The 27505-nt window shown below is 67.8% G+C and overlaps 2 protein-coding genes across 2 annotated transcripts in view; one reads left to right on the plus strand and one right to left on the minus strand.

Annotated features, from left to right (window-relative positions):
• Window positions 1-27505, plus strand: part of ATF1 (activating transcription factor 1) — a 450302-nt gene that overhangs the window by 15800 nt on the left and 406997 nt on the right. The window lies entirely within an intron of this gene.
• Window positions 1315-24065, minus strand: ITGA5 (integrin subunit alpha 5). Its single transcript, XM_030966979.1, has 31 exons — window positions 23891-24065; window positions 22765-22892; window positions 22087-22199; window positions 21167-21293; window positions 20539-20597; window positions 19742-19787; window positions 19116-19241; window positions 18527-18571; window positions 18391-18434; window positions 18155-18211; window positions 17829-17881; window positions 16819-17122; window positions 15607-15775; window positions 14657-14702; window positions 14475-14579; window positions 14085-14140; window positions 13538-13707; window positions 12701-12838; window positions 11709-11773; window positions 11135-11204; window positions 10597-10689; window positions 10008-10087; window positions 9551-9631; window positions 7985-8087; window positions 7148-7297; window positions 5832-5906; window positions 5403-5516; window positions 4123-4188; window positions 4002-4034; window positions 3823-3930; window positions 1315-3323 (listed from the first exon to the last, which is right to left on the minus strand). Exons 1-31 carry the CDS (start codon window positions 24049-24051, stop codon window positions 3240-3242), a joined length of 3069 nt encoding a protein of 1022 aa, XP_030822839.1. The 5' UTR covers window positions 24052-24065; the 3' UTR covers window positions 1315-3239.

Here is a 27505-nt window from a genome sequence, read left to right on the forward strand (position 1 = left end):
GGGCCGGGGGGGTCAATGATCAGTGAATTATTGATGAATTATTGGTGAATTATTGGTGAATTATTGGTGAATTATCCCTGAATTATTGATGAATTATTGGTGAATTATTGGTGAATTATTGATGAATTATTGGTGAATTATCCCTGAATTATCGGTGAATTATTGATGAATTATTGATGAATTATTGGTGAATTATCCCTGAATTATCAGTGAATTATTGATGAATGATCGGTGAATTCTCCGTGAGTTACGGATGAACGATCAATGAATTATTGATGGATTATTCATGAATCATTGATGAACCCATAATTAATTATTGACACCGGACGAGTCCCGGCTGCTAATGAGGCGTAATTGAGCCCCGGCAGTGTCCGGGGGCAGCGGGCGTGACCGCCGCAGTGGCACCGTGTCCCCGTGTCCCCGAGTGTGTCCCCGAGTGTGTCCCTGTGTGTGTCCCCGTGTCCCTGTGTGTGTCCCCTTGTCACCGTGTCCATGTGTGTGTCCCCGAGCGTGTCCCCGAGTGTGTCCCCGTGTCCCCGTGTGTCCCTGTGTGTGTCGCCATGTCCCTGAGTCCCTGTGTGTGTCCCCGAGTGTGTCCCCGTGTCCCTGTGTGTGTCCCCGAGTGTGTCCCTGTGTGTGTCCCCGAGTGTGTCCCCGAGTGTGTCCCCGTGTCCCTGTGTCCCCGTGTCCCCGAGTGTGTCCCCGTGTCCCTGAGTCCCTGTGTGTGTGTCCCCGAGTGTGTCCCCGTGTCCCCGAGTGCGTCCCCGAGTGTGTCCCCATGTTCCCATGTCCCCGAGTGTGTCCCCGTGTCCCTGTGTGTGTCCCCGAGTGTGTCCCTGTGTGTCCCCTTGTCCCCGTGTCCCCGAGCGTGTCCCCATGTGTCCCTGTGTGTGTCCCCGAGTGTGTCCCCGAGTGTGTCCCCATGTTCCTGTGTGTGTCCCCGAGTGTGTCCCCATGTCCCTGTGTGTCCCCTTGTCACCGTGTCCCCGAGTGTGTCCCCATGCTCCCATGTCCCTGAGTGTGTCCCCGTGTCCCTGCGTGTGTCCCCGAGTGTGTCCCCATGTTCCTGTGTCCCTGCATGTGTCCCCATGTCCCCGTGTCCCTGTGTGTGTCCCCATGTCCCCGTGTCCCCGTGTGTCCCCATGTCCCCGTGTCCCTGAGTGTGTCCCTCTGTCACTGTGTGTGTCCCCATGTCCCCGAGTGTGTCCCATGTCCCCGAGTGTCCCCCCCGTGTCCCTCTGCGTGTCCCCATGTCCCTGAGTCCCCGTGCGTGTCTCTGTGTCCCCCCCCCGTGTCCCCAGGGTCCCTCTGGGTCAGACTCCTTTATTGGGGGGCCCCGAGGCCGCCCCCCCCCAATTAAATACAAACCGAAGCCCCCCCGGCCCCCCCGCCATAGTGCAAACCCCCCGTGACACCGGGGACACGCCGGGGACACCTTGGGGACACTTTGGGGACACTTTGGGGACACCCCGGGGCCAGGGGGTGTCCGGGCTGTGCCCCCGGCTCGGGGTCAGTGCAAAGTGAGGTGCCCGGGGGGGCGGGGCAGTGCTGGGGGGGACACCGGGGACAGCGGGGGACAGCGGGTGACAGCGGGTGACACTGGGTGACAGCAGGGGACAGCAGGTGGCAGAGGGTGGCAGCGTCCCCGGGTCACACTGGGACAGGGTGACACTGTGACACTGCCCCCAGTGCCACCCAGGTCCTGTCCCGGGTGAGGTGACAGCGCTGGGGACACGTCCTGGTGTCCCACAGGTGTCCTGGTGTCCCACAGGTGTCCCTGTGGTGTCCCCATGGTGTCCCTGCGGTGTCCCCATGGTGTCCCTGTGGTGTCCCCATGGTGTCCTTATAGTGTCCCCTGCAGTGTCCGTGTTGGTGCCACCTCGGTGTCACCCGCGTGCCACCAGTTCCCAGTCCTGTGGTGACAATTCCCGCTGGTGACAATTCCCAGTCCCATGGTGACAATTTCTGGTCCAGTGGTGACAATTCCCGCTGGTGACAATTGCTGGTCTGGCGGTGACAGTTCCCGCTGGTGACAATCCCCGTTGGTGACAATTCCTGGTTGTTCCCAGTCCGGGGTTCCCTGCTTGGTGTCCCCAAGCCGGTGGTGGCGGCTGTGCCTGGGGACACATCCTGGTGCAGCGCGGTGACACTTCTGGGACAGTGTCCCCAGTGCGGTGACACTTCTGGGACAGTGTCCCCAGTGCGGTGGCAGTTCCTGGGACAGTGTCCCCAAGGCGGTGACACTTCTGGGACAGTGTCCCCAAGGCAGTGGCAGTTCCTGGGACAGTGTCCCCAAGGCGGTGGCAGTTCCTGGGACAGTGTCCCCAAGGCAGTGACACTTCTGGGACAGTGTCCCCAACGCGGTGGCAGTTCCTGGGACAGTGTCCCCAGTGCGGTGACGGTTCCTGGGACAGTGTCCCCAATGCGGTGGCAGTTCCTGGGACAGTGTCCCCACCACAGTGACAATTCTGTGAGCGTCCCCAGCCCGGTGACAGTTCATAGGACAGTGTCCCCAGCCTGATGACAATTCTGTGACAATGTCCCCAGCCCGTGGTGGCAGTGCCAGCGTGGGAGTGGGAGCCGTGGGTGTCCCCAGCCGGGGCCACGTGCAGTGGGGGATGTCACCGATGCGGGTGACATTGGCCGTGCAGGTGACATTGGCAGGGTGGGGTCCCCAGCTCTGGGGACATCCCTGGCCATGCAGGTGACATTGGCCGTGCAGGTGACACCGCTGGTGCAGGTGACACTGTCCTTGTGGGGTCCCCAAGCCGTGGGGTGTCCCCAAGCTGTGAAGTGTCCCAGGCTATGGAGTGTCCCCAAGCCGTGGGGTGTCCTGAAGTCATGGAGAGTCCCCAAGCCTGGTGTCCCCAAGCTGAGGGTGTCCCCAAGCTGAGGGTGTCCCCAAGCCGTGGGGATGTCCCCAAGCCGTGGGATGTCCTGAAGCCATGAGGTGTCCCCAGCCATGGTGTCCTCAGCCGTGCGTGTCCCAGGCCATGAGGTGTCCCCAGGCTGTGAGATGTCCCCAAGCCGTGGGGATGTCCCCGCGCTGGGCTGTCCCCAAGCTGTGAGATGTCCCCAAGCGCTGGGCTGTCCCCAGGCTGTGAGGTGTCCCCAAGCGCTGGGCTGTCCCCAGGCTGTGAGATGTCCCCAAGCCGTGGGGATGTCCCCAAGCGCTGGGCTGTCCCCAAGCTGTGAGATGTCCCCAAGCGCTGGGCTGTCCCTGTCACCGCCGGGTCCCCTCAGGCCTCGGAGGCCGCCTGGGGTTTGAGCTGCGCCTTCTCCATGGCTGTGCCGTAGGGCCCCGAGCGCTTGAAGAACCCCAGCTGGGGGGCACAGGGGGGTCAGGGGGGTCCCCGAAATGCCCCCGGGACCCCCCAGTGCCACCCCCTGTCCCTCTGCCTGTCCCGAGTGTCCCCTGGGCTCCCTGTGTCCCCATGTCCTGGTGCTCCTTCCCTGTGTGCCCCCCAAATGCCCCCAGTGTCCCCCAGTGTCCCCCAGTGCCCCCCCCAGTGTCCCCAATGTCCCCCAGGGCCCCCCAGTGTCCCCCCAATGCCCCCAGTGTCCCCCCAGTGTCCCCAGTGCCCCCAGTGCTCCTTCCCCCTGTGCCCCCCAAATGCCCCCAGTGTCCCCAATGCCCCCAGTGCCCCCAGTGTCCCCCAGTGTCCCCCAGTGTCCCCCAGCTCCCCCAAGCGCTCCCCACCTCTGCAGAAGCCCCCAGGCGTTCCCCCAATCCCCCCCACCTTGCAGAAACCCCCAAACCCCAAATCTGCACCCCAGAGCCCCCAGGCCCCCCAGAGCCCCCCCAGGTGCCCCCAGCCCCACCTTGTAGAGGCCGTAGCAGAGGAGGCCGAGCAGGAGCAGCCCCAGGAGCACGGCCAGGACCACCGCCCACACCGGGACCCCCCGCCTCGGGCCGGGCCCGCGACAGCGCTGTCACCACCTGGGGACAGGGACATGTCACACATGCACCTTGTGTCACACAGTAATTATAACCCCCGCGCCTCGGGCCGGGCCCGCGACAGCGCTGTCACCACCTGGGGACAGGGACAGGGGCACACAGTGTCACACAGTGCCACCTTGTGTCACACAGTGTCACACAGTGTCACACAGTGTCACCCCCACTGCCACCGCCCACACCGGGACCCCCCCGCCTGCCTCGGGCCGGGCCCGCGACAGCGCTGTCACCACCTGGGGACAGGGACAGTGCCACCTTGCGTCACACTATGTCACCCTATGTCACCCAGTGCCACCTGCCTCGGGGCGGGACGGGCGACAGCGCTGTCACCTCCTGCCACCCCAGACCTCGGTGTCACCCACGGTGTCGCTCCCGTGTCCCCAATGTCCCCTCGGTGTCACCTGCAGGCGGTGCCGGGGGAAGCTGTCGGGCAGCACTCGGTACGGCAGCTGCAGCACCCCCATGTCCCCAATGCCCCATGTCCCAGCCCCATGTCCCTCGGGTCACCTGCGACGCTGCCGGGGAAGCTGTCGGACAGCACTCGGTACGGCAGCTGCAGCACGCGGAACTCGGGTCACAGGGGGAGGTGTCAGTGCCCCGCGGGGACACGTGGGGACAGTGTCAGTGACACAGGGACACACAGGGGACACGGGGGACACGGGGGGGACAGTGTCAGTGACACAGGGACACACAGGGGACACGGGGGACACGGGGGACACGGGGGACAGTGTCAGTGACACAGGGACACACAGGGGACAGTGTCAGTGTCACAGGGACACGTGGGGACATGGGGGAGACATGGGGGACAGTGTCAGTGACACGGGGACACGTGGGGACAGTGTCAGTGACATGGGGACACGTGGGGACACGGGGGACATGGGGGGACAGCATCAGTGTCACAGGGACACGTGGGGACATGTCCCTGTGGCTGTGTTGGGGTCCCAGGGACTGCGTGGGGCATGTGCCTGTGTTGGGGTCCCGTGGGGTCCGCTGTTTTGGGGTCCCGGGGCTGTGTTGGGGCGGCCGGGCTGTGTTGGGGTCCCGGGGCTGTGTTGGGGTCCCCGGGCTGTTTGGGGTCCCGGGGCTGTGTTGGGGTCCCCGGGGCTGTGTTGGGGTCCCGGGGCTGTGTTGGGGTCCCAGGGTCCCGGGCTCTGTTGGGGTCCCCGGGGCTGTGTTGGGGTGCCCGGGGTCTGGGGTCCGTGTGCGCTGTGTTGGGGGCCGGGGCTGTTCTGGGGTCCCGGGGCTGTGTTGGGTCCCCGGGGCTGTTTTGGGGTCCCAGGGCTGTGTTGGGGTCCCAGGGCTCTGTTGGGGTCCCCGGGCTGTGTTGGGGTCCCCGGGCTGTGTTGGGGTGCCCGGGGCTGTTCTGGGGGTCCCGGTGGGGTCCCGGGGCTGTGTTGGGGTGCCCGGGGCTGTGTTGGGGTGCCCGGGGCTGTTCTGGGGGTCCCACCTGCCGCACGGGGGGGCTCCTCAGGCGGAAGCTCAGGCGCAGGGTCACGCGCTGCTGCCGCTGCAGCGGCCCCGAGGGGCAGCTCAGGCGGAAACACTCGGCCTCGGGGCAGCCCTGGCCGCAGGGGGACACCGAGGGCACCGCGGGTGTCACCACGGGTCACCGTGGCCACCCCCGGGTCACCACGGGTCACCATCGGTCACCTCCAGTCACCCCCCAGCCACCCCCATGTCACCAGGGGGTCACCCCCAGGTCATCCCTGGTCACTCCTGGTCACCCCCCGGTCACCCCCAGGTCACCCCCTTGTCACCACTGGTCACTCCTGGTCACTCAGGTCCCGCCGGTGTCACCGCAGCGCCCCCGCCTTGGGGACACTCGGGACAGCGCTGGGTGTGGCAGGGGACAAGGGGACAGTGACGCTCACCAGGCTGTCCCCGCTGTCCCCAGCGCTGTCCCCGCTGTCCCGGCGCTGCCGCGCGGGGGCGCCGGGCTCTGCTCCCGCTCCTGCAATGGGGACACGGGGACACGGCTGGGGACACGGGGACAGCGCTGGGGACAGCGCTGGGGACACGGGGACAGGGCTGGGGACACGGGGACAGCGCTGGGGACACAGGGACAGCGCTGGGGACAGGCTGGGGACAGCTGGGGACACGGGGACAGGGCTGGGGACAGGGCTGGGGACACGGGGACAGCGCTGGGGACACGGGGACAGCACTGGGGACAGGGCTGGGGACACGGGGACAGCGCTGGGGACAGGGCTGGGGACAGCGCTGGGGACACGGGGACAGGGCTGGGGACAGGGCTGGGGACACAGGGACAGCGCTGGGGACAGCGGGGACACGCACTGGGGACAGGGCTGGGGACAGCCCCGTGCCGGCCACCCCCGGTACCTCCTGATGTCCCCAGTGCCACCAGTGTCACCAGTGTCCCAAACGTCCCCAGTGCCCCCAAGTCTCCCCATTGTCCCCAAGGTCCCCACTGTCCTCATTGTCCCCAATGTCCCCATTACCCGTTATCCCCACTGTCCCCAGTGTCCCCATTATCTCCATTGTCCCCATTGTCCCCAGTATCCCCAGTATCCCCCTATCCCCAGTGTCCCCCCTGTCCCATTGTCCCCACTGTCCCCACTGTCCCCACTGTCCCCAATGTCCCCGTTGTCCCATTATCCCCATTATCCCCCCTGTCCCCACCATCCCCACCATCCCCCATATCCCCAATGTCCCCATTGCCCCCATTGCCCCCATTGCCCCCATTGTCCCCATTATCCCCATTAACCGCAATGTCCCCAATGTCCCCATTGCCCCCAATGCCCCCATTGCCCCCACTGTCCCCAATGCCCCCAATGTCCCCATTATCCCCATTAACCGCAATGTCCCCACTGTCCCCATTGCCCCCAATGTCCCCAATGCCCCCATTGTCCCCATTATCCCCATTAACCCCAATGTCCCCACTGTCCCCATTGTCCCCATTGCCCCCAATGTCCCCAGTGTCCCCATTGTCCCCATTGCCCCCATTGTCCCCATTGCCCCCAATGTCCCCAATGTCCCCATTGTCCCCATTGTCCCCCATTGCCCCCATTGCCCCCAATGTCCCCATTGTCCCCATTGTCCCCATTGTCCCCATTGCCCCCAATGCCCCCAATGCCCCCAATGTCCCCAATGTCCCCAATGTCCCCCCCCCAATGTCCCCATTATCCCCAATGTCCCCAATGCCCCCCTTGCCCCCATTGTCCCCCGTGTCCCCACCAGCCCCAGGGGGTCGCTGGCCTGGCTGGCCGTGCAGTTGTGCAGCCCCTCGTGGCCGGTGACGTAGAGCAGGGGGTGGCCGCGGTGGCCCAGGGGACAGCTGAGCTCCAGCGTGCCCTGGCTGATGGCACCGGGACCCTCGTTCACCACCTGGGGACGCAAGGGGGGGACATGGGGACCCCCAGGGCTCAGGGATGGGGGGACAGCCCCGATTTGGGGACACGGGGACCCCCAGGATTGGGGACATCAGACCCCCAGGATTGGGGACATTGGGACCCCCAGGATTGGGGACATTGGGACCCACAGGATTGGGGACATCAGACCCCCAGGATTGGGGACATTGGGACCCACAGGATTGGGGACATTGTGACCCAGGGTTAGGGACAGGTGTCCCGCAGTGTCCCCATCCTGGGTTTGGGGACATTGTGACCCCAGTTTGGGGACAGGTGTCCCGTGGTGTCCCCAGTCTGGGTTTGGGGATATTGTGAGCCCAGTTGGGGACACTGTGACCCCGGTTTGGGGACACTGTGAGCCCGGGTTGGGGACAGGTGTCCCGCGTGTCCCCATCCTGGGTTTGGGGACACTGTGACCCCGGGCTGGGGACACTGTGACCCTGGTTTGGGGACAGGTGTCCCGCGGTGTCCCCAGTCTGGGTTTGGGGATATTGTGACCCCGGTTTGGGGACACTGTGAGCCCGGTTTGGGGACACTGTGACCCCGGTTTGGGGACACTGTGAGCCCAGTTGGGGACACTGTGAGCCCGGTTTGGGGACACTGTGGGCCCGGGTTGGGGACACTGTGAGCCCGGGTTGGGGACAGGTGTCCCGCGTGTCCCCACCTCGTAGACGTGCTCCACGGGCGGCCCCAGGTCCTGCAGCCGCTGGGGGGGGTCGGGTCCCCACCCCCCCTCGGGGATGGTGACAACGTCGGGCCGGGACACCCTGAGGGGACACCGGGGGGGTCAGTGCTGCGTGTCACCTCCGTGTCACCTCCGTGTCACCTCCGTGTCACCTCTGTCACTCAGGGCCACTCAGAGGGTCAGGCAGGTCTGAAGTCCCCTTGTGTCCCCTCATGTCCCCCCTGTGTCCCCTGTGTCGCTCACCCCAAGGCAGATCTGGGGGGCTGTGACAGCTCCCAGGGCCACCCCCGTGTCCCCACTGTCCCCTGGCTGTCCCCAGTGTCCCCTGTGTGTCCCCATTGTCACTCACCCCAGCACGGACACCCTGGTGGCCCTGTCAGTGTGTCAGTGTCCCCATTGTCCCCTGGGTGTCCCCATTGTCCCCTGTGTGTCCCCAGTGTCACTCACCCCAGCACGGACACCCTGGTGGCCCTGTCCCCATTGTCCCCATGTCCCCATTGTCCCCTGTGTGTCCCCAGTGTCCCCAGTGTCACTCACCCCAGCACGGACACCCTGGTGGCCCTGTCAGTGTCCCCGTGTCCCCATGTCCCCATTGTCCCCTGGGTGTCCCCACTGTCCCCAGTGTCACTCACCCCAGCACGGACACCCTGGTGGCCCTGTCAGTGTGTCAGTGTCCCCATGTCCCCATTGTCCCCTGGGTGTCCCCACTGTCCCCAGTGTCACTCACCCCAGCACGGACACCCTGGTGGCCCTGTCCCCATGTCCCCTTGTCCCCATTGTCCCCTGTGTGTCCCCACTGTCCCCAGTGTCACTCACCCCAGCACGGACACCCTGGTGGCCCTGTCCCCATGTCCCCATTGTCCCCTGTGTGTCCCCAGTGTCACTCACCCCAGCACGGACACCCTGGTGGCCCTGTCAGTGTCCCCGTGTCCCCATGTCCCCATTGTCCCCTGTGTGTCCCCATTGTCCCCAGTGTCACTCACCCCAGCACGGACACCCTGGTGGCCCTGTCAGTGTCCCCATGTCCCCATTGTCCCCTGTGTGTCCCCACGTGTCCCCTTCCCCCCAGCACGGACACCCTGGTGGCCCTGTCAGTGTCCCCATGTCCCCATGTCCCCATTGTCCCCTGTGTGTCCCCACTGTCCCCAGTGTCACTCACCCCAGCACGGACACCCTGGTGGCCCTGTCAGTGTCCCCATGTCCCCATTGTCCCCTGGGTGTCCCCAGTGTCACTCACCCCAGCACGGACACCCTGGTGGCCCTGTCCCCATGTCCCCATTGTCCCCTGTGTGTCCCCAGTGTCACTCACCCCAGCACGGACACCCTGGTGGCCCTGTCAGTGTGTCAGTGTCCCCATGTCCCCACTGTCCCCTGTGTGTCCCCAGTGTCACTCACCCCAGCACGGACACCCTGGTGGCCCTGTCAGTGTCCCCATGTCCCCACTGTCCCCTGGGTGTCCCCAGTGTCACTCACCCCAGCACGGACACCCTGGTGGCCCTGTCCCCATGTCCCCATTGTCCCCTGTGTGTCCCCAGTGTCACTCACCCCAGCACGGACACCCTGGTCGCTGCCCTCACCGCCAGCGCCACGGGCACCAGGGCGCTCTGCGAGTTGTTGGCGTTCTTGCTGCGGGGGGGGGGGTCACGGCCCAGCCCCCCCCGGGACCCCCCCGGGACCCCCCGGGACCCCCACCCACCCTGGGGACCCCAACCCTATTTGGGGACACCCCCAGGGGCACGACCCCCCCCCCCAAAAACCTCTGACCGGGACCCCCCCCCGGATCCCCCCCCAGCTCCCGGGACCCCCCCGACCCCCAAATTTGGGGTGCCGCCCCCCTGTGGCCCCCCCGCACCCCAAAATGGAGGTGCTGGGACCCCTCTGACTGGGGGTGCCACCCTTCCGTGTCCCCCCAAACTGAGAACGCTGCTCCCCCCGTGCCCCCTCCGACCCTCCCCGTTTCGGGGTCCCCCCCCCCCCGATTTCGGGGCGCCCCCAGCCCCACCTGCGGATCTGCAGCTCGAAGCGGACGCTGCTGCTGTTGTCGCTCAGGTGGGGGAGGGTGAAGCGCAGCCCCCCCCAGATCTGCGGGCACGGGGGGTGTCAGCCCCGACCCCTCCCCCAGATACCCCCCACTAACCCCCGTGAGCCTCCAGACCCCCAAACCCCCCAAAATCTGTCCCAAATCCCCCACAAATCCCCTCCAGACCCCCACGAAACTCAAATCTCCCCCCAAAGACCCCTCCAAAGCCCCCCAAGCCCCCCTAAACCCCTCCAAGACTCCCCCCAAACTCCCCAAAATCCCCTGAAACCCCCCCCCAAAACCCCTCCAGATCCCCCAAGCCCTCCCAGACCCCCCTCAAAACCCTCCCAAATCCCCCCCCAGACCCCCCCAAATCCCCCCGACCCCCACAAATCCCCCCAGACCCCCCAAATCCCCCCACAACCCTCCCAAATCCCCCAGACCCCCCAAATCCCCCAAAAGCCCCCCCCAGACCCCCAAAACCCCCCAAATCCCCTCCAGACCGCCCAAATCCCCCCCAAACCCTGCCAAGCCCCCCCCCGGAGCCCCCCGAGCCCCCGGCCCCGCTCACGCTGGCCCCCGCCTTCATGGGGTTGCCCAGGTCGCAGACCAGGGCGCCGGAGCCGTTGCCCCCCCCCAGCTCGCAGCTCAGCGCCGAGAAATTCTGGGGAGGGGGAGGGAAATGGGGAGGGGGGTCAGCGGTGCTGCCGGGAGCCCCCAGCCCCCATGTCTGCGGCACCGCCCCCCCCCAGCCTGGAGCCCCCAGAGCATTCCTGACCCCTCCCCATACCTGGGGACACCCCCTGAGCCCCCAGGCACTTCTGACCCCCCCAACCCCCCCCCCAACACCAGTGACCCCCTCCCCAGCCCCGGGGTATCAATCCAGCCCCCCCAAAACCCCCCCCCAATACCTGTGACCCCCTCCCCAGCCCCGTGCTGCCCCCAAAACCCCCCCAAACCCCCAAACCCCCAACACCAGTGGCCCCCTCCCCAGCCCCGGGGATCAACCGCCCCCCACCCCCCAACACCAGTGACCCCCCCAGCCCCCGGTGCCCCCCGGGCCCCCAAGCACCAGTGGCCCCTCCCCAGCCTCGTGCCCCCACCCCCACCCCCAACACCGTGGCCCCTGGAACGCCCCGTTCGCTGTTCCTGTCGCCCAGGAACACGGCCCGGCGGTCCCTGGGGGACATTGGGGACAATGGGGATTGGGGGCGTAGGGGACAATGGGGACATTGGGGGCCGTTGGGGCGTTCGGGCCATGCACGTTGGGGACAATGGGGACAATGGGGGCGTAGGGGACATTGGGGATGTTAGTGACATTGGGGACATTGGGGACGTTGGGGACGTTGGGGACAATGGGGATGTTAGGGACATTGGGGACATTGGGACACTGGGGACAGCAGGGGGATTGGGGACATTGGGGATGTTGGGGGCAATGGGGACGTTGGGGACATTGGGGACAATGGGGACATTGGGGATGTTGGGGACATTGGGGACATCCACAGGGACACCCCTGGGACATCCCCCAAGCCTCCCCAGAGAACACCACCTGGTGGTCGCTGGGGACAGGGGACACTGGGGACATGGACAGGGACATCCCCAGGACCCCCCCAGAACAGCCCCAGGACCCCCAGACCCTCCATGTCCCCGGTGTCCCCCCGGTGTCCCCGGTGTCCCCCTTACGCGCTGGCCTCGAGCTGCAGGTCGGGCACACAGACGTTGTCCTCACAGTCCAGCTGGATGTGGGCCTGGGGACAGCATGGGGACATCAGTGGGGACAGCATGGGGACATCAGCGGGGACAGCGGGGACATCAGGGATATCAGGGATATCAGTGGGGACAGCAGGGACAGCAGGGACAGCAGGGACAGCAGCAGGGACAGCAGGGACATCAGGGAAAGCAGCAGGGGGGACACGGGGACATCAGCGGGGACAGCAGGGACAGCACGGGGACATCAGCGGGACAGCGGGGACAGCGGGGACAGCACGGGGACATCAGCGGGACAGCGGGGACAGCGGGGACAGCAGGGACAGCAGGGACAGCAGGGGGACAGCAGGGATATCAGCGGGGACATCAGGGATATCAGCGGGGACAGCAGGGACAGCAGGGACAGCAGCGGGGACATCAGCGGGGACAGCAGGGACAGCAGGGACAGCACGGGGACATCGGGGACAGCAGGGATATCAGTGGGGAAGATGGGGACATCAGCGGGGACAGCAGGGACATCAGGGATATCAGGGATATCAGCGGGGACAGCAGGGACAGCAGGGACAGCAGGGACAGCATGGGGACATCAGCGGGGACAGCAGGGACATCAGGGATATCAGGGATATCAGCGGGGACAGCAGGGGACAGCAGGGACAGCAGGGACAGCATGGGGACATCAGGGGGACATCAGCGGGGACAGCAGGGACAGCAGGGACAGCACGGGGGACACGGGGACAGCGGGGACAGCAGGGACAGCAGGGACAGCAGAGGGGCGATGGGACAGTGGGGACGTGTGGGACACTGGGGACATTGGGGTGATGGGGACATGGGGGACACAGGGACACTGGGTGACAGAGGGTGACATGGGGGCGAGCAAGGGGTCACAGGAGGGGCACGTGGGTGGCACTGGGTGACACAGAGTGACACGGGTGACACACACAGAGGTGGCACAGGTGCCACAGCCGTACCTTGGCCTCCAGGCGCGTGCGCGTGGCCGGGGACAGCAGCGGGGACAGCCCCGGCGGGGCAGGGGACACGGCCGGGTCCAGGGCCAGGCTCAGCGACACCGGGATGGGCGACAGCTTGTCCCGGAACTCGGACTCGTTCTGGGGACACCATGGGGACATGGGGACACCATGGGGGACATGGGGACATGGGGACACTGCGATGGGGGACAGCTTGTCCCGGAACTCGGACTCGTTCTGGGGACACCATGGGGACATGGGGACACCATGGGGGACATGGGGACACCGGGATGGGGGACAGCTTGTCCCAGAACTCGGACTCGTTCTGGGGACACCATGGGGCATGGGGCACCTGGGGCATGGGGCTTTTGGGGGCAGCTTGTCCGGTGGACTTTGGGGCACCATGGGGACACTGGGGACTCCACGGGGACAGGGGGGACAGGGACAGTGGTGGCCCGGGGACAGTGGGGAGGTCCCCAAAGTGACCCAGGGGGCTGTTTTGGGGCAGTTTTTGGGGCGGTTTTTGGGGCGGTTTTTGGGGCGGTTTTTGGGGCAGTTTTGGGGCAGTATTTGGGTGGTTTTGGGGCAGTTTTGGGGCAGTTTTGGGGCAGTTTCTGGGGCAGTTTTGGGGTATTTTGGGGCAGTTTTGGGGCGGACTTTACAGGACGGCAGTATGGGGGGGCGCCCCCCCGTTGGGGGCTGTTTGGGGCTCTTTGGGGCAGTTTTTGGGGCGGTTTTTGGGGCAGTTTTGGGGCAGTTTTGGGGCAGTATTTGGGTGGTTTTGGGGCAGTGTTTGGGGCAGTTTTGGGGTATTTTGGGGCAGTTTTGGGGCCCCCTTACCCTGAGGAACACGGGCAGCGTGCGGCAGCGCGGGCTCCCCCCGTTGGGCACCTCCAGGCTCAGGTTCCGCGTGGGGGAGGGGGGCGCCCCCCCCGCGCCCCCCCCCAGGAACAGCGCCCGCCGCGCCCCCCCGGCCTTGGCCCCGTCCACGCTCAGCTCCAGCGCCAGCCCTGGGTGGGGACAGCGCGGGAACACCGTGGGACACGTCAGGGACATGGCGGGGACAGCCCCGGGGTCCCCGTCCTGTCCCCACGGCTGCTGCGCCACCCACATTGTCCCTCCCGTGTCCCCGTGTCCCCCTGGTGTCCCCTGTCCCTCTCAGTGTCCCCTGTCCCCCCTCCCATGTCCCTTGTCCCCCCAGCATCCCCTGTCCCCCTGGTGTCCCCTGTCCCTCTCAGTGTCCCCTGTCCCCCTGGTGTCCCTCCCGTGTCCCCCTGCCCCCCCCCCCGGTGTCCCCCTGTCCCCCCTGGTGTCCCTCCTGTGTCCCCTGTCCCTCCCAGCCCCTGTCCCCCTCCCCCGTCCCCCCAATGTCCCCGTGTCCCCTCACCGATGGGCCCGGGCAGGTGACGTCCGGAGGCGTTGAGGCAGAAGGTGACATTGATGCTGGCAGGGGACACACAGGGCTGGCACCGTGTGTCCCCTCAGCGCCCCCTCTGTGTCCCCACCACTGTCCCCCTCTGCGTCCCCCCATCCCTGGGAGCCCCCGGCGTCCCCTCCCAATGTCCCCATGTCCCCTTCCCAGTGTCCCCCATGCCCTCTCCACTGTCCCCACCCTGTCCCCTGCTCTGTCCCCCTGCTGTCCCTCTGCATTGTCCCCTCTCTCTGCCCTGCAGTGTCCCCCATTGTCCCCCTGCTGTCCCTGCAGCGTCCCCCACACTGTCCCCACCCTGTCCCCCCACCCTGTCCCCCGCTGTCCCCCCGGCGCGGTGTCACCCACCAGGACACGTGGTGGCCGCTGGCCAGGGCGCAGCCGCGCTCCTCGGGGTTGAACATGGAGGGGACGATGGCCAGGGTGGCGCTGGCGTGGACAATGGGGCGGCCCCTGGGGGGGACACGGGCACAGGTGACATTGGTGACAATGGTGACACCGGTGACACAGGTGACACAGGTGACACTCACCTGTACACCACGGCCGCGTCCGCCCCGAAGGCGCCAACCAGGAGGTCTGTGGGGACAGGGGGTCACCAGGGGGACAGGGGGACACCGGGGGACAGTGGTGGGGACATGGGGACAGGGACAGGGCCATGGGTGACACAAAACGGCGGGGAAAGGCTGACGAGTGGGGTGACATAGGGAGGGTGACATGGGGGGTGACAGGGATGACACAGGGATAACACACGGGGGTGACACCGTCCCTCACCGGGGTACCCGTTGTGGGGGGGTGACACAGGGGTGACACACAGGGGTGACACACAGGTGACACAGGGGTGACACAGAGGTGACAGGTGACACGGGGGTGACACAGGGGTGACACACAGGTGACACACAGGTGACACCGTCCCTCACCGGGGTACCCGTTGTGGGGGTGACACAGGGGTGACACAGGGATGACACAGAGGTGACACACAGGTGACACAGAGGTGACACACAGGTGACACCGTCCCTCACCGGGGTACCCGTTGTTGGGGGGTGACACAGGGGTGACACAGGGATGACACAGAGGTGACACACAGGTGACACAGAGGTGACACACAGGTGACACCGTCCCTCACGGGGACTGTTGGGGGTGACACAGGGGTGACACAGGGATGACACAGAGGTGACACAGGGGTGACACACAGGGGTGACACACAGGTGACACACAGGTGACACCGTCCCTCACCGGGGTACCCGTTGAAGGAAGGGTGACACAGAGGTGACACGGGTGACACACAGGTGACACACAGGTGACACAGGGGTGACACACGGGTGACACACAGGTGACACCGTCCCTCACCGGGGTACCCGTTGAAGGAAGGGTGACACAGGGGTGACACACAGGGATGACACACAGGTGACACACAGGTGACACACAGGGGTGACACACAGGGGTGACACACGGGTGACACACAGGTGACACCGTCCCTCACCGGGGTACCCGTTGCCGTCCAGGTCGCTGCCCCGGCGCGCCCGTGCCCCAGAAGTCGGGCTCCCCGCCCCCCGCCCCCCGCAGCACCTGCGGGCGGGGCCGCAGCCCCGCCGCGAAGATGAACACGAGCCCCCGGCGACCCTCGCCCCAGCGGGCCCCCACGGCCACGTCTGCGCAAAGGGGGTCAGCGGGGGGCACCCCCAAGCCCCCGGGACCCCAAAACCCCCGGGACCCCATAAACCCCCATAACCCCATGAACCCCCAATAACCCCCCTTATCCCCATGGCCCCCCCTTACCCCCCGCTCCGGTGCCCCCAATACCCCACCGTACCTCCCCCCGGTCCCTTTGCTCCCCCCCCCGTTTCCGGTGCCCGTCCCGTCCCCAGCCCCGTTACCCCCCGGTACCATTACAGCCCCCGGTGCCGACCGTTGTCCCCCCCAGTCCCTTTGCTTCCCCCGCCCTACCGTTGTATCCGTCCCGGTACCATTGTCCCCCCCCGTTGTATCTGTCCCGGTCCCCTCCCCCTGGTCCCGTCCCCGGTACCATTGCCCCCGTCCGGTACCATTATGTCCCCCCGTTTTCCCCGGTACCATTGCCCCCCGGTCCCATTGCCCCCGCCCCGTACCGTAATACTGTCCCCGTTCCCCCGGTCCGTTACCCCCGGCACCATTGTCCCCCGTACCGTATCCGTCCCGTCCGTCCTCCCAGCCCCGCCCGGTACCATTACAGCCCCCGATGCGGTACCGTTGTCCCCCCCCGTCCCGTTTCGCAACACGTAGCCCCCCGGTCCCGTTGTATCCTCCGGTCCCCCCGTTGCCCGCCCGGTACCATTGTCTCCCCCCCCGGTACCGTTGTATCCGTCCCGGTCCCGTTTCTTCCCCGGTCCCGTTACCCCCGGTACCATTGTCCCCGCCCCGGTACCGTTGTATCCGTCCCGGTCCGTTCCCCGGTCCCGTTACCCCGGCACCATTGCCCCCCCGGTACCGTTGTATCCGTCCCGGTCCCGTTTCCCCCCCCCGGCACCATTGTCCCCCCGGTACCGTTGTATCCATCCCGGTCCCGTTCCCCCGTCCCGTACCCCCGGTAGCGTTGTATCCGTCCCGTCCGTTACCCTCCGTACCATTGCCCCGGCACCATTGCCCCCGGTACCGTTGTATCCGTCCGTCCGTCCCCGGTACCATTGCCCCCCGGTACCATTGTCCCCCCCGGTACCGTTGTATCCGCCCGGTCCCGTTTCCCCGGCACCATTGCCCCCGGTACCGTTGTATCCGTCCCGGTCCGGGCCGCGTCCCGGTAGCGTTGTATCCGTCGGTCCGTTACCCTCCGGTACCATTGCCCCCGGCACCATTGCCCCCCGGTACCGTTGTATCCGGCCGGTCCAGGTCGCGGCGGGCGGGGCGCTGCCCGCTGCGGTGCGGGCCGCGGGCGGCGGGCCCCCGCTGCAGGTACACGCCCCCGCCCCGCCGCCGCCGCCCGCGCCATGAACAGCGGCGCCCCCACCAGCAGGTCCGTCAGCCTGGGGGGGCACGGGGGGGGCACGGGGTGAGTCTGGGGGGGGCACTGAGCCGGGGGGGCACAGTGAGCCATTGGGGGGCACAGGGGGCACAGGGGGGAGTTTGGGGGGCACAGGGTGAGTTTGGGGGGCACTGAGCCGGGGGGGCACAGTGAGCCATTGGGGGGGCACGGGGGGGCACAGGGTGAGCCATTGGGGGGAGTCACTGAGCCATTGGGGGTCACTGAGCCATGGGGGGGCACGGGGGGGCACAGTGAGCCATTGGGGGGGGCACAGTGAGCCATTGGGGGGGCACGGGGGGGCACGGGGGCAGCTGATGGGGGGGCACACGGTGAGTTTGGGGGGGCACGGGGGGGCACAGGGGTGAGCCATTGGGGGGCACGGGGGGGGCACAGTGAGCCATTGGGGGGGGCACAGGGTGAGTTTGGGGGGCACAGGGGGGGCACAGTGAGCCATTGGGGGGGCACAGTGACAGGGGTTGAGCTTGGGGGGCACAGGGGGGCACAGGGTGAGCCATTGGGGGGGCACAGTGAGCCATTGGGGGGCGCAGGGGGTGAGATGGGGGGCACTGGGGGGGCCTGAGTGACTTTTGGAGGTGAGGGAGGGGGGCACAGAGCGATTTTGGGGGGCACCATTTGAGGCATTTGAGGGGTTCCCGGGGGGGTCTCGGGGGGTCCCGGGGGGTCTCAGGGGTCCCGGGGTCCCTCACCCGTCGTTGTTGACGTCGGTGGCCGCCACGGCGTAGCCGAAGTACGAGGCCATCTGGGGGGGGGGGCACGGGACAGAACGGGCTGGGGGGGCCAGAACGACCCCCCAAATTCCCTGCGTCCCCCCCACCCCTCCATGGGGGCCCCACACCCAATTTTAGAGCCCCCCCCCCTCCCATTTGAGACCCCCCCTCCCTTTTCCTGCCCCCCTCCCTGGGTGTCCCCCCCTCCCCACCTCGGGTCCCTTCAGGGTCTCCCCAGGACCCCCCAAAACCCCCCCAGGACCCCCCAGGACCCCCCAGGACCCCCCCAGCCCCCCTGTGCCCACCTGCTCCCCCGAGAAGTTGTACAGGGACTTCATGTTGGTGCCATTGAGGATGGTGACCTGGGGACACCGAGGGGACACCGAGGGGACACTGAGCCAGCGGGGGGGGGACGCGGGCACCGCGACCCCCCCGTGTCCCCTTTGTGTCCCCCCCGTGTCCCCAATGTTCCGAATGTACCAGGATGGAGCTGTTGTGTCCCCCAGTGTCCCCAGTGTGTCCCCCCCGTGTCCCCCCTTACGTAGCCGTAGGTGAGGTTGCCCTTGGGGACACCGGCCACGAAGTCTGTGGGGACAAAGGGACAAAGAAGGGACATGGTCAGGTGTGGCCGGGGGTGGCCGTGTCACCCTCGCGTGTCACCCTGGCGTGTCACCCACCTTGCGTGGTGTCACCGCTGAACTCCCCGACCGCCACTGAGTACCCTGGGGAGGGGGGGGAGAGAGAGAGAGAGTGTCACCTGTGTGTCACCTGTGTGTGTGTCACCTGTGCGTCACCTGTGTGTCACCCTGGGGACACCGCTCATGTCCCCCATGTAGCTGTCCCCACGTCCTTCATGTCCCCAGTGTCCCCAAGTGTCACCCATGTAGCTGTCCCCATGTCACCCATGTAGCTGTCCCTAATGTCCCCATGTCACCCATGTAGCTGTCCCCAAGTGTCCCCAATGTCCCCAAGTGTCACCCATGTAGCTGTCCCCAGGTGTCCCTAATGTCCCCATGTCACCCATGTAGCTGTCCCCAGGTGTCCCCAATGTCCCCAGTGTCCCCAATGTCCCCAAGTGTCACCCATGTAGCTGTCGTCGTGGCTGGGCTCCCGCCTGGCGCATCTGGAGCTGTCCCTGTGTCCCCCATGTCCCCCAGCTGTCCCCAATGTCCCCATTGTCCCCAGTGTCCCCAGTGTCCCCAGTGTCCCCCAGCTGTCCCCAGTGTCCCCAATGTCCCCAGTGTCCCCAATGTCCCCAAGTGTCACCCATGTAGCTGTCGTCGTGGCTGGGCTCCGCCTGGCGCGTCTGGAGCTGTCCCGGCACCTCCTGGATCAGGTACTCGGGGAAGTTCCCGGCCGTGATCTGCTCCTGGGTGGCCGACATCACCTGCCCTGGGGACAGGGGACACCTCAGCACCCTTGGGGACAGGGACACCTCAGCACCCTTGGGGACATCCCATCACCCCTGGGGACACCTCAGACATCACCTGCCCTGGGGACAGGGGACACCTCAGCACCCTTGGGGACAGGGACACCGCCTGGTGGCCTTGAGGACACTGCCTGGGGACACCTCAGCACCCTTTGGGGACAGGGACACTGCCTGGGGACAGGGACACCGCCTGGTGGCCTTGGGGACACTGCCTGGGGACACCTCAGCACCCTTTGGGGACACCTCAAGCCAGGCAAGGGGATGGGGACACCTCAGTCCTGGTGGCCCTGGGGACACCGCTGCAGGCACCGCAGGACAGGGACGGGGAGAACAGGCAGGGGACAGGGAGGGGACAGGGGGACACACTGGGGACACACTGGGGACAATAGGGACAGGTAGGGGACACACAGGTGACACACAGGTGACACACAGGGGACAGGCCCAGGTGGGGCGGGGGTCTCACCTTGCCAGAAGAAGCTGCCGGGCCCCCCGAGGAGCACCCGCCCCGTCTGCAGAGACAGCGGGAACCCCCCTCAGCGGGGCCGGACCCCAAAACCCCCCGGGACCACCCCAAAAACCCCCCAAAAACCCCCACCCACCCTGAACCTCCCCAAAAACCCCCCGGGACCACCCAAAACCCCCAAAACCCCAACCCACCCTGAACCCCCCAAAACCCCCCGGGACCACCCCAAAAACCCCCCCAAAACCCCCCGAGACCACCCCAAAAACTCCAACCCACCCTGAACCCCCCAAACCCCCGGGACCACCCCAAAAATCCCCCAAAACCCCCCGGGACCACCCCAAAAACCCAACCCACCCTGAACCTCCCCAAAAACCCCCCGGGACCACCCCAAAAACCCCAATTGCCCCGGGACCCTCAAAACCCCAACCTCTGAACTCCCCCAAAAACCCCTCAAAAACCCCAAGCCCCCCCTTGAACCCCCAAACCCCACCGGGACCCCCAAAAAAGCCCCATGTCCCCCAAACCACCTGACCCCCCCCCAAAAAAAAAACCCCAGGACCCCTCTAAAAACCCCAACCTGAACCAGGACCCCCCAAACCCCCCAGGACCCCCCAAACCCCCCAGGACCCCCCTCCCTTGACTCCCCCCAGCTCCCCCCGATCCCCACTGATCCCCCCAGAACCCCCCAGAACCCCCATAAAAACCCCCGGGACCCCCCTAAAACCACAACCTGAACCAGGACCCCCCCAAAGACCCCTCAGGACCCCCAAAGACCCCCAGGACCCCCCCCAGCCCACCTGGGTGAACTCGGCGCTGAAGCCCCCGCACAGCCCCTGCCCGGCGAAGTTCCGGGTCTGGGGGGACACGGGGGGGTCAGGGGGTGTCACCCCCTCCCCAGGGTTTGGGGGGGGGGTCGTTGGGGGTCCCGGGGGTTTTTGGGGTGGTTTTGGGGGGAGTTTTGGGGGTTTTTGGGGTCCCATCCGTGTGGCAAGGAGGACAGGGGGATTTTGGAGGGTTTTGGAGTGTTTTTGGGGGGGGGGTTGGGATGGTTTTGGGGTGGTTTTGGGGCGGTTTTGGGGTCCCACCTGAGCGGCAGGGATGGCAGGGTGTTTTGGGATGGTTTTGGGGCAGTTTTGGGGTGGTTTTGGGGTGGTTTTGGGGCGGTTTTGGGGCGGTTTTGGGGCGGTTTTGGGGCGGTTTTTGGGGTCCCACCTGGGTGGCAGGGATGGCAGGGTGTTTTGGGGTGGTTTTGGGGTGGTTTTGGGGCGGTTTTGGGGTGGTTTTGGGGCGGTTTTGGGGCGGTTTTTGGGGTCCCACCTGGGTGGCAGGGATGGCAGGGTGTTTTGGGGGGCGGTTTTGGGGCGGTTTTGGGGGCAGTTTTGGGGCGGTTTTGGGGCGGTTTTGGGGCGGTTTTTGGGGTCCCACCTGAGCGGCAGGGCGCGTACTCCACGAACTTGGAGAAGTTGCCCAGGGACAGGAAGCAGGAGCCCACCGGCTCCCGCGCCCCCCCCTCCTTCTTGGGGGGGCTCCAGCTGTACAGGGGGGCGCAGGCCTGGGGGGGGGGCACCGCTGGGTCACCCCATGGTGCGCCCGTGTGCCCCAGTGTGCCCCCAATGTCCCCAGTGTCCCCAATGTCCCCATACCAGGACGGAGCCGTTGTGTCCCCAATGGTGTCCCCAATGTCCCCATTGGTGTCCCCATATCAGGATGGAGCCGTTGTGTCCCCAATGTCCCCAATGGTGTCCCCAGTGTCCCCATACCAGGATGGAGCCGTTGTGTCCCCAATGTCCCCAATGTCCCCAGTGTCCCCAGTGTCCCCATACCAGGATGGAGCCGTTGTGTCCCCAGTGTCCCCAGTGTCCCCAATGTCCCCATACCAGGATGGAGCCTGTGTTGTCCCCAATGGTGTCCCCAGTGTCCCCATACCAGGATGGAGCCATTGTGCCCCCAATGTCCCCAATGTCCCCAGTGTCCCCAGTGTCCCCATACCAGGATGGAGCCGTTGTGTCCCCAGTGTCCCCAGTGTCCCCAATGTCCCCATACCAGGATGGAGCCGTTGTGTCCCCAATGGTGTCCCCAGTGTCCCCATACCAGGATGGAGCCGTTGTGCCCCCAATGTCCCCAATGTCCCCAGTGTCCCCATACCAGGATGGAGCCGTTGTGTCCCCAATGGTGTCCCCAGTGTCCCCATACCAGGATGGAGCCGTTGTGTCCCCAGTGTCCCCAATGTCCCCAGTGTCCCCATACCAGGATGGAGCCGTTGTGTCCCCAGTGTCCCCATGTCCCCAGTGTCCCCATACCAGGATGGAGCCGTTGTGTCCCCAATGTCCCCAATGTCCCCATACCAGGATGGAGCCGTTGTGGGCCCTCACGGTGGCCCCGAACCACTGCAGGGATTTGAACTCCACGGGCTCGGCGCCGTCGCTGCTGTTGCCCCCAAAGTCGTGGGTGCGGGTCCCTGGGGGGGGGAGGGGACAGGGCTCAGGCCACGCCCCCTCCCCCCCGGCCACCCCCAGGGACCCCTCGGGGACACCCCGGCCCCCCCCGGCCCCTCCCAGCCCCGGGTTGATCATTAACGGCGCCAAGGCCAGCGGGGGTGGGGACAGGGACAGGGACAGGGGACGGTGCCACCGAGCTGCCCTGGGGGGGTCCTGGGGGCTGCTGGGTGCCACCGGCTGTGGCTCTGTCCCCTGGGGGTCTCCCCAACCCTGTCCCCACATGCCTGGGGGGGTCTGGCCCCCTCTTTGTCCTCATCCCTGTCCCCCACACATGGCCTGGTTCTGTCCCTGTTCCTGGGGTTTGTCCCTGTCCCTGTCCCCTGGGGGTGTCCCCATCCCTGTCCCCATTCTTGGGGGGGTTTGTCCCCACCGTGTCCCTGTCCCCGTTCCTGGGGGTTTGTCCCTGTCCCCATGCCCTGGTGGGTCCCCATACCTGGAGGGTCCTGTCCCCCCCCACCATGTGCCCACCCCACACACGTCCCCTTCCCCCCGTGTCCCCCCGTGTCCCCCCCCGTGTCCCCTCACCGATGTGGTCGAAGTCGATGGGGGCGCAGCCGCCCTCAGGGGGCCATGGGCAGTGGAACACGGCCCCCCCCTGGGTGACGTTGGGCTGGCTCGTGTTGGCCTTGGGGGCCCCCACCAGGATGCTGACACTGGGGGGGGACACGGGGGGGGGATGGTGACACCACGGGGACACCGGGGGGGTCCGGGGGGGTCCCTCGACTCAGACCGGGGCTGCGAGACCCCTCTGGGCCCGGGGGCACGGGGGGAACTCAGCGGGCGCTCCCCGGTTCGCCCCGGGCCCCCCGGTGGGTCACACGTGGGGGCTGGGGGGGCTGCAAGGCCGTGCGTCGGCCCCCCCCAGATGTTCGGCCCCCCCCCCCAGATGTTCGGGACCCCCCGAGCCCCCCCCCGAGCCCCCCGGGGGCACGCAGCTCCCGGCTCCGGTTACAGGAAACGCTCCCGGCCCGGGGCAGGGGGGCCCCGGGACCCCCGGGGGGGCCGGCGCGGGGGGGACACCGGGGAACACCGGGGGACACGGGGGACCGGGACTCGGCCCCGCTCGGGACCCCCCGGACGGGCCGGACCCTCCCGGTTCCCGTTCCCGGCCCCGCTTCCTTCCTTCCCATTCCCGGTTCCCGTCCCGGTTCCGATTCCCGGCGCCCCGTTCCCGTCCCCGCTGCCCCGGCCCGGTCTCCGGGACCGCTCCGCTGCCCGGCTCCGGCTCCCTCCCGCCCGTCCCGCTCCCGGATCACACTTTCGGTCCCGGTTCTCACTTCCCGTTCCCGTTCCCGCCGCCCCCGCCCGTTCCCGGTGGCCCTTCCCATTCCCGGTCCCGCTGTCCCGTTCCCGTTATCCCGCTCCCGGGGCCGGCCCTCCTGGCCCCGCCCCGCTCCGCGGCCGCTCCCCGTCCCACCGGGCCGCTCCCGCTCCCGGTGCCCGCTTCCCGTCCCTCTCCCGGTGCCGTCCCTCGGTCCCTCCGTTCCCGTCCCGCCGCCCTCCCCGCTCCCCGCGGCCGCTCCCGCCGCCGCCCCCGTCCCGTCCCGTCCCGGTTCCCCGTGGGCGGTCCCGGTTCCCGGCGCGGTTCCCGTCCCGGCGGTGCCGCTCCGGCCCCGGTTCCCGGCTGGGTTCCCGGCCCGGTTCCCGGTACCTGCGGGGCTCGGGCAGGTAAAAGTCCAGAGCGAAGCCGAAGAAGGAGCCGGGGGCCCCGCGGAACACCACGGGCCGCGACGCCTCCAGGTTGAAGGCGGCGACCGGCGGGAGCAGCAGCGGCAGCAGCAGCGGCACCGGCAGCGGCACCGGCAGCGCCATCCGGGGCCCGCAGCGGCGCCGGGGCCGGGGCGGCGCGGGGCGGCCGGGGCCGGGGCCATGGCGGTCGGGGCTGCCCGGGCTCGGCGCTGCTCCCGCTCCCGAGTCCCCTCGGAAAGTGTCCGGGGGGGGCCCGGGGCCGCCCCGCCCCGCCGTGACTCACCGGGGAGGAGCCTGAGCCCCGCCGGGCACCGGCACCGGCACCGGCACCGGCACTGGCGGCCCCGGGGAGCCCGGGGACAGCGGGGCGGCGGGGACGGGGACACCGGGACAGCCTGGGGACAGAGGGGCGGCGGGGACGGGGACACCCTGGGGATAGCAGGACACCCCGGGGACAGCGGGACACCCCGGGGACAGCGGGACACCCCGGGGACACCGGGACACCCCGGGGACACCGGGACATCAGGGAATGGGACACCCCGGGGACACCGGGACACCCCGGGGACACCAGGACAGAAGGGACATGGACATTCCAGGGACACCAGGACACTCCAAGGACACCGGGACAGCCCGGGGCCATGAGGACATCAGGGATGGGGACACCTGAAGGACACCCGAGGGACATCAGGGACACCCCAGGGACACCCTGAGGGCAACGGGGACAGCGGGGACGGGGACACCCGAAAGGCACGGGGACACCTTGGGACAGTGGGACCTGAGGGACAGGGACACAGGGACATGAGGGACAGTGGGACATGAGGGACAGGGACACCGGGACAGTGGGACATGAGGGACACCGGGATGTGACGGACAGGGACACAGGGACAAAAGGGACACGAGGGACAGGGACACTGCGACACCGGGGTACGGGGACACTGCGGGTACTGGGACATTTGGGGACACCGGAACACAGGACACAGTGCGGAGACACGAGCGGGACGGGCACAGGGGACATGGGGGGACACGGGTGACACTGCAGGACAGGACACGGGGACAGGAGCGGGCCAGGCCAGGGGGTGGCAGGGCCGGGGACACCGCGGGGAGAAGGGGACACGGAGGGAGGAAGGGGACACGGCCGGAGGAAGGGGACAGGGCCGGAGGAAGGGGACACCGCGGGGGACAGGGGGGGCCGGATCCCGGCGCCGCTTCCTGGAAGGGAAGAGCGGAAACGGGGCCGGGGCTGGAGCCGTTCCCACGGAGGGGTGGGACCCCCCCGGGGGGGACACGGGGCGGGGACAGGACCCCCTAGGGGGGGGACAGGACCCCCGGGGGGGGACACGGCGCTGGCACCTCCCTGGGGGCACATGAGGGGACAGCAGGAACCCCCAAGGGGGGACAGGAGGGGACACCCCCGGGCCCGTGCGGGGCGCGTGGCCGCGTGGGCAAGGGGGGGCCGGGGGCGTGCAAAGGGGGCGTGCAAAGGGGGCCGGGGGCGTGCGAAGGGGGCGTGCAGGGGCCGGGGTCGGGGGCCTCGCCCGGCAGCCGCCGCATTCCAGCGCCGCTGATGCAACGGCGGCCGCGCAGCTGGGCCGGGCTCGGGGGGCTCCGGGGCGCTCGGGGGGGACACCCGGGGACACCCCCAGGGACACCCCCAGGGACCCCCCCGGGGCAGCACCGGCCGTGCCCGGCGTGGGGGTGGTGGCTCGGGGGGGTGGCTTTGTCCCCGCGTGTCCCCGCTGTCCCGTGTGCCCGCCGTGCCCCTCTGGGGACAATGGGGACGTTTCCGTGCCCGGGGAAGTGGCGGGCGGGGAGGGGGAACAATGCGCTGGCGCCGGGGCCTTTCCTGCCCCGCAGCGGCCCCGGGCACCGGCACCGGGATCGCGGGCGGCGGCACCGTGACAGTGTGAACGCGCGTGTGGCGACACGGTGACCGTGTGTTCGGTGACACGGTGACCGTGTGTTCGGTGACACCGTGACCGTGGGCAGGCGCGTGGCCTGGCGCGGTCCCCCTGTCCCCAAGTCCCTCACACTCACATCCCTGCGTCCCCACATCCCCAAATTCCCACATCACCAAATTCCCGAATCCCTGCATCCCCAAATTCCCGAATCCCTGCATCCCCAAATTCCCACACCCCCATGTCCCTAAACCCCCAAACTCCCAAACCTCCAAACTCCCGAATCCCCAAACCTCAAAATTCCTGAAATCCCCAAAGCTCCAAAATCCCCAAAGCTCCAAAATCCCCTCGTTGCTCTGCCCCCCCACTGTCCCCCCACCCCAGGGTCACCCCAGGATCACCCCAGGGACATCCCCCAGACCCCCCCCCACCCCCGGGGGTGTCTCCAGTGCCCCCTCCCCGCTGCGGGGACCCCCCCCGTGCCCGTCCCGTTCCCGACGCTCCCCTGAGTCACCGGGGGGGGCCCGGGGGGGGCCGGGCCTGACTCACGGCCGCCTCAGCCCCGTGTACAGCCCCGTATATAGCCCCGTGTACAGCCCGGCCGGCGGCGGGGCCACGTCACCCCCGCGCCCCCCCCGGGCCGCTCCTGGGGGGCCCCGGGGCCCTGTGACCCCCCCAGAGCGGCCGGTGCCGCGGTGTCCCCCCGGTGTCCCCTCTGTCCCCCCGGTGTCCCCCCGGTGTCCCCGCCGTGTCCCCGGGCGGGGCGGGGGGCGCGGGGGGGTCGGCGCTGGCCGGGAGCCCGGGCGGGCGCGGGGGGGGGGGCGCGGGGGGGCCCCGGCACCGGCGCTTCCCAAAAAGGCGCTGGAGAACCCGGGGGGCGGGAGCGGGGCCAGCCCGGGGGGGACACGGGGGGACACGGAGGGGACACGGGGGGACACGGAGGGACATGGGGGGGACATGGGGGGACACGGGGGGGACACGGGGAGACACGGGGGACACGGGGGGACACGGGGGGGACACGGAGGGACATGGGGGGACATGGGGGGACACGGGGGGGACACGGGGGGACACGGAGGGACAGGGGGACACGGGGGGGACACGGGGGGGACACGGGGGGGACACGGAGGGACAGGGGGGGGACACGGGGGACACGGGGGGGACACGGAGGGGACACGGGGGGGACACGGTGGGGTGTGAGTGCGGCTGCACACTCTGGGGACAGGGGACCCCACGGCGCAGGGAGCCTCCACATGGCTGTCCCCATGTCCCCAGAATCCCAAATCCCTGTGTCACCATGTCTCCATGTCCCTGTGTCCCCATGTCCCCGTGTCCCCACCTTCCCGCATCCCCGTGTCCCCATAATCCCAAATCCTTGTGTCCCCATGTCCCCGTGTCCTCAAATTCCTGTGTCCCCATGGCACCATAACCCCATATACCTGTGTCACCATGTGCCCATGTCCCCAAATCCCCGTGTCCTTGTGTCCCCAAATAACCAAATCCCCGTGTCCCCATGTCCCCAAATCTCCGTGTCCCCACAACCCCAAATCCTTTGTGTCCCCATATCCTTCTGTCCCCACAACCCCAAATCCCTATGTCCCCATGTCCTTGTGTCCCCATGTCCCCCAAATCCCTGTGTCCCCATGTCCCTTTGTCCCCATATCCTTCTGTCCCCAGAACCCCAA

Source organism: Camarhynchus parvulus, chromosome 29 (assembly GCF_901933205.1).
Source record: "Camarhynchus parvulus chromosome 29, STF_HiC, whole genome shotgun sequence".
Classification (NCBI taxonomy): domain Eukaryota; kingdom Metazoa; phylum Chordata; class Aves; order Passeriformes; family Thraupidae; genus Camarhynchus; species Camarhynchus parvulus.

What these genes read in the sequence shown, in the direction of transcription:
- ITGA5 (XM_030966979.1), bottom strand. Translation starts at nt 24,051, where the DNA reads ATGGCGCTGCCGGTGCCGCTGCCGGTGCCGCTGCTGCTGCCGCTGCTG. An exon ending in CAGGGGCCACGGTGTTGGGG is followed by an intron (nt 10,690 to 11,134) that starts GTGGGGGTGGGG and finishes CCCCCTCCCCAG; the next exon opens with AATTTCTCGGCGCTGAGCTG. An exon ending in GGAGCCCCCCCGTGCGGCAG is followed by an intron (nt 4,189 to 5,402) that starts GTGGGACCCCCA and finishes CCCTGTCCCCAG; the next exon opens with GTGGTGACAGCGCTGTCGCG.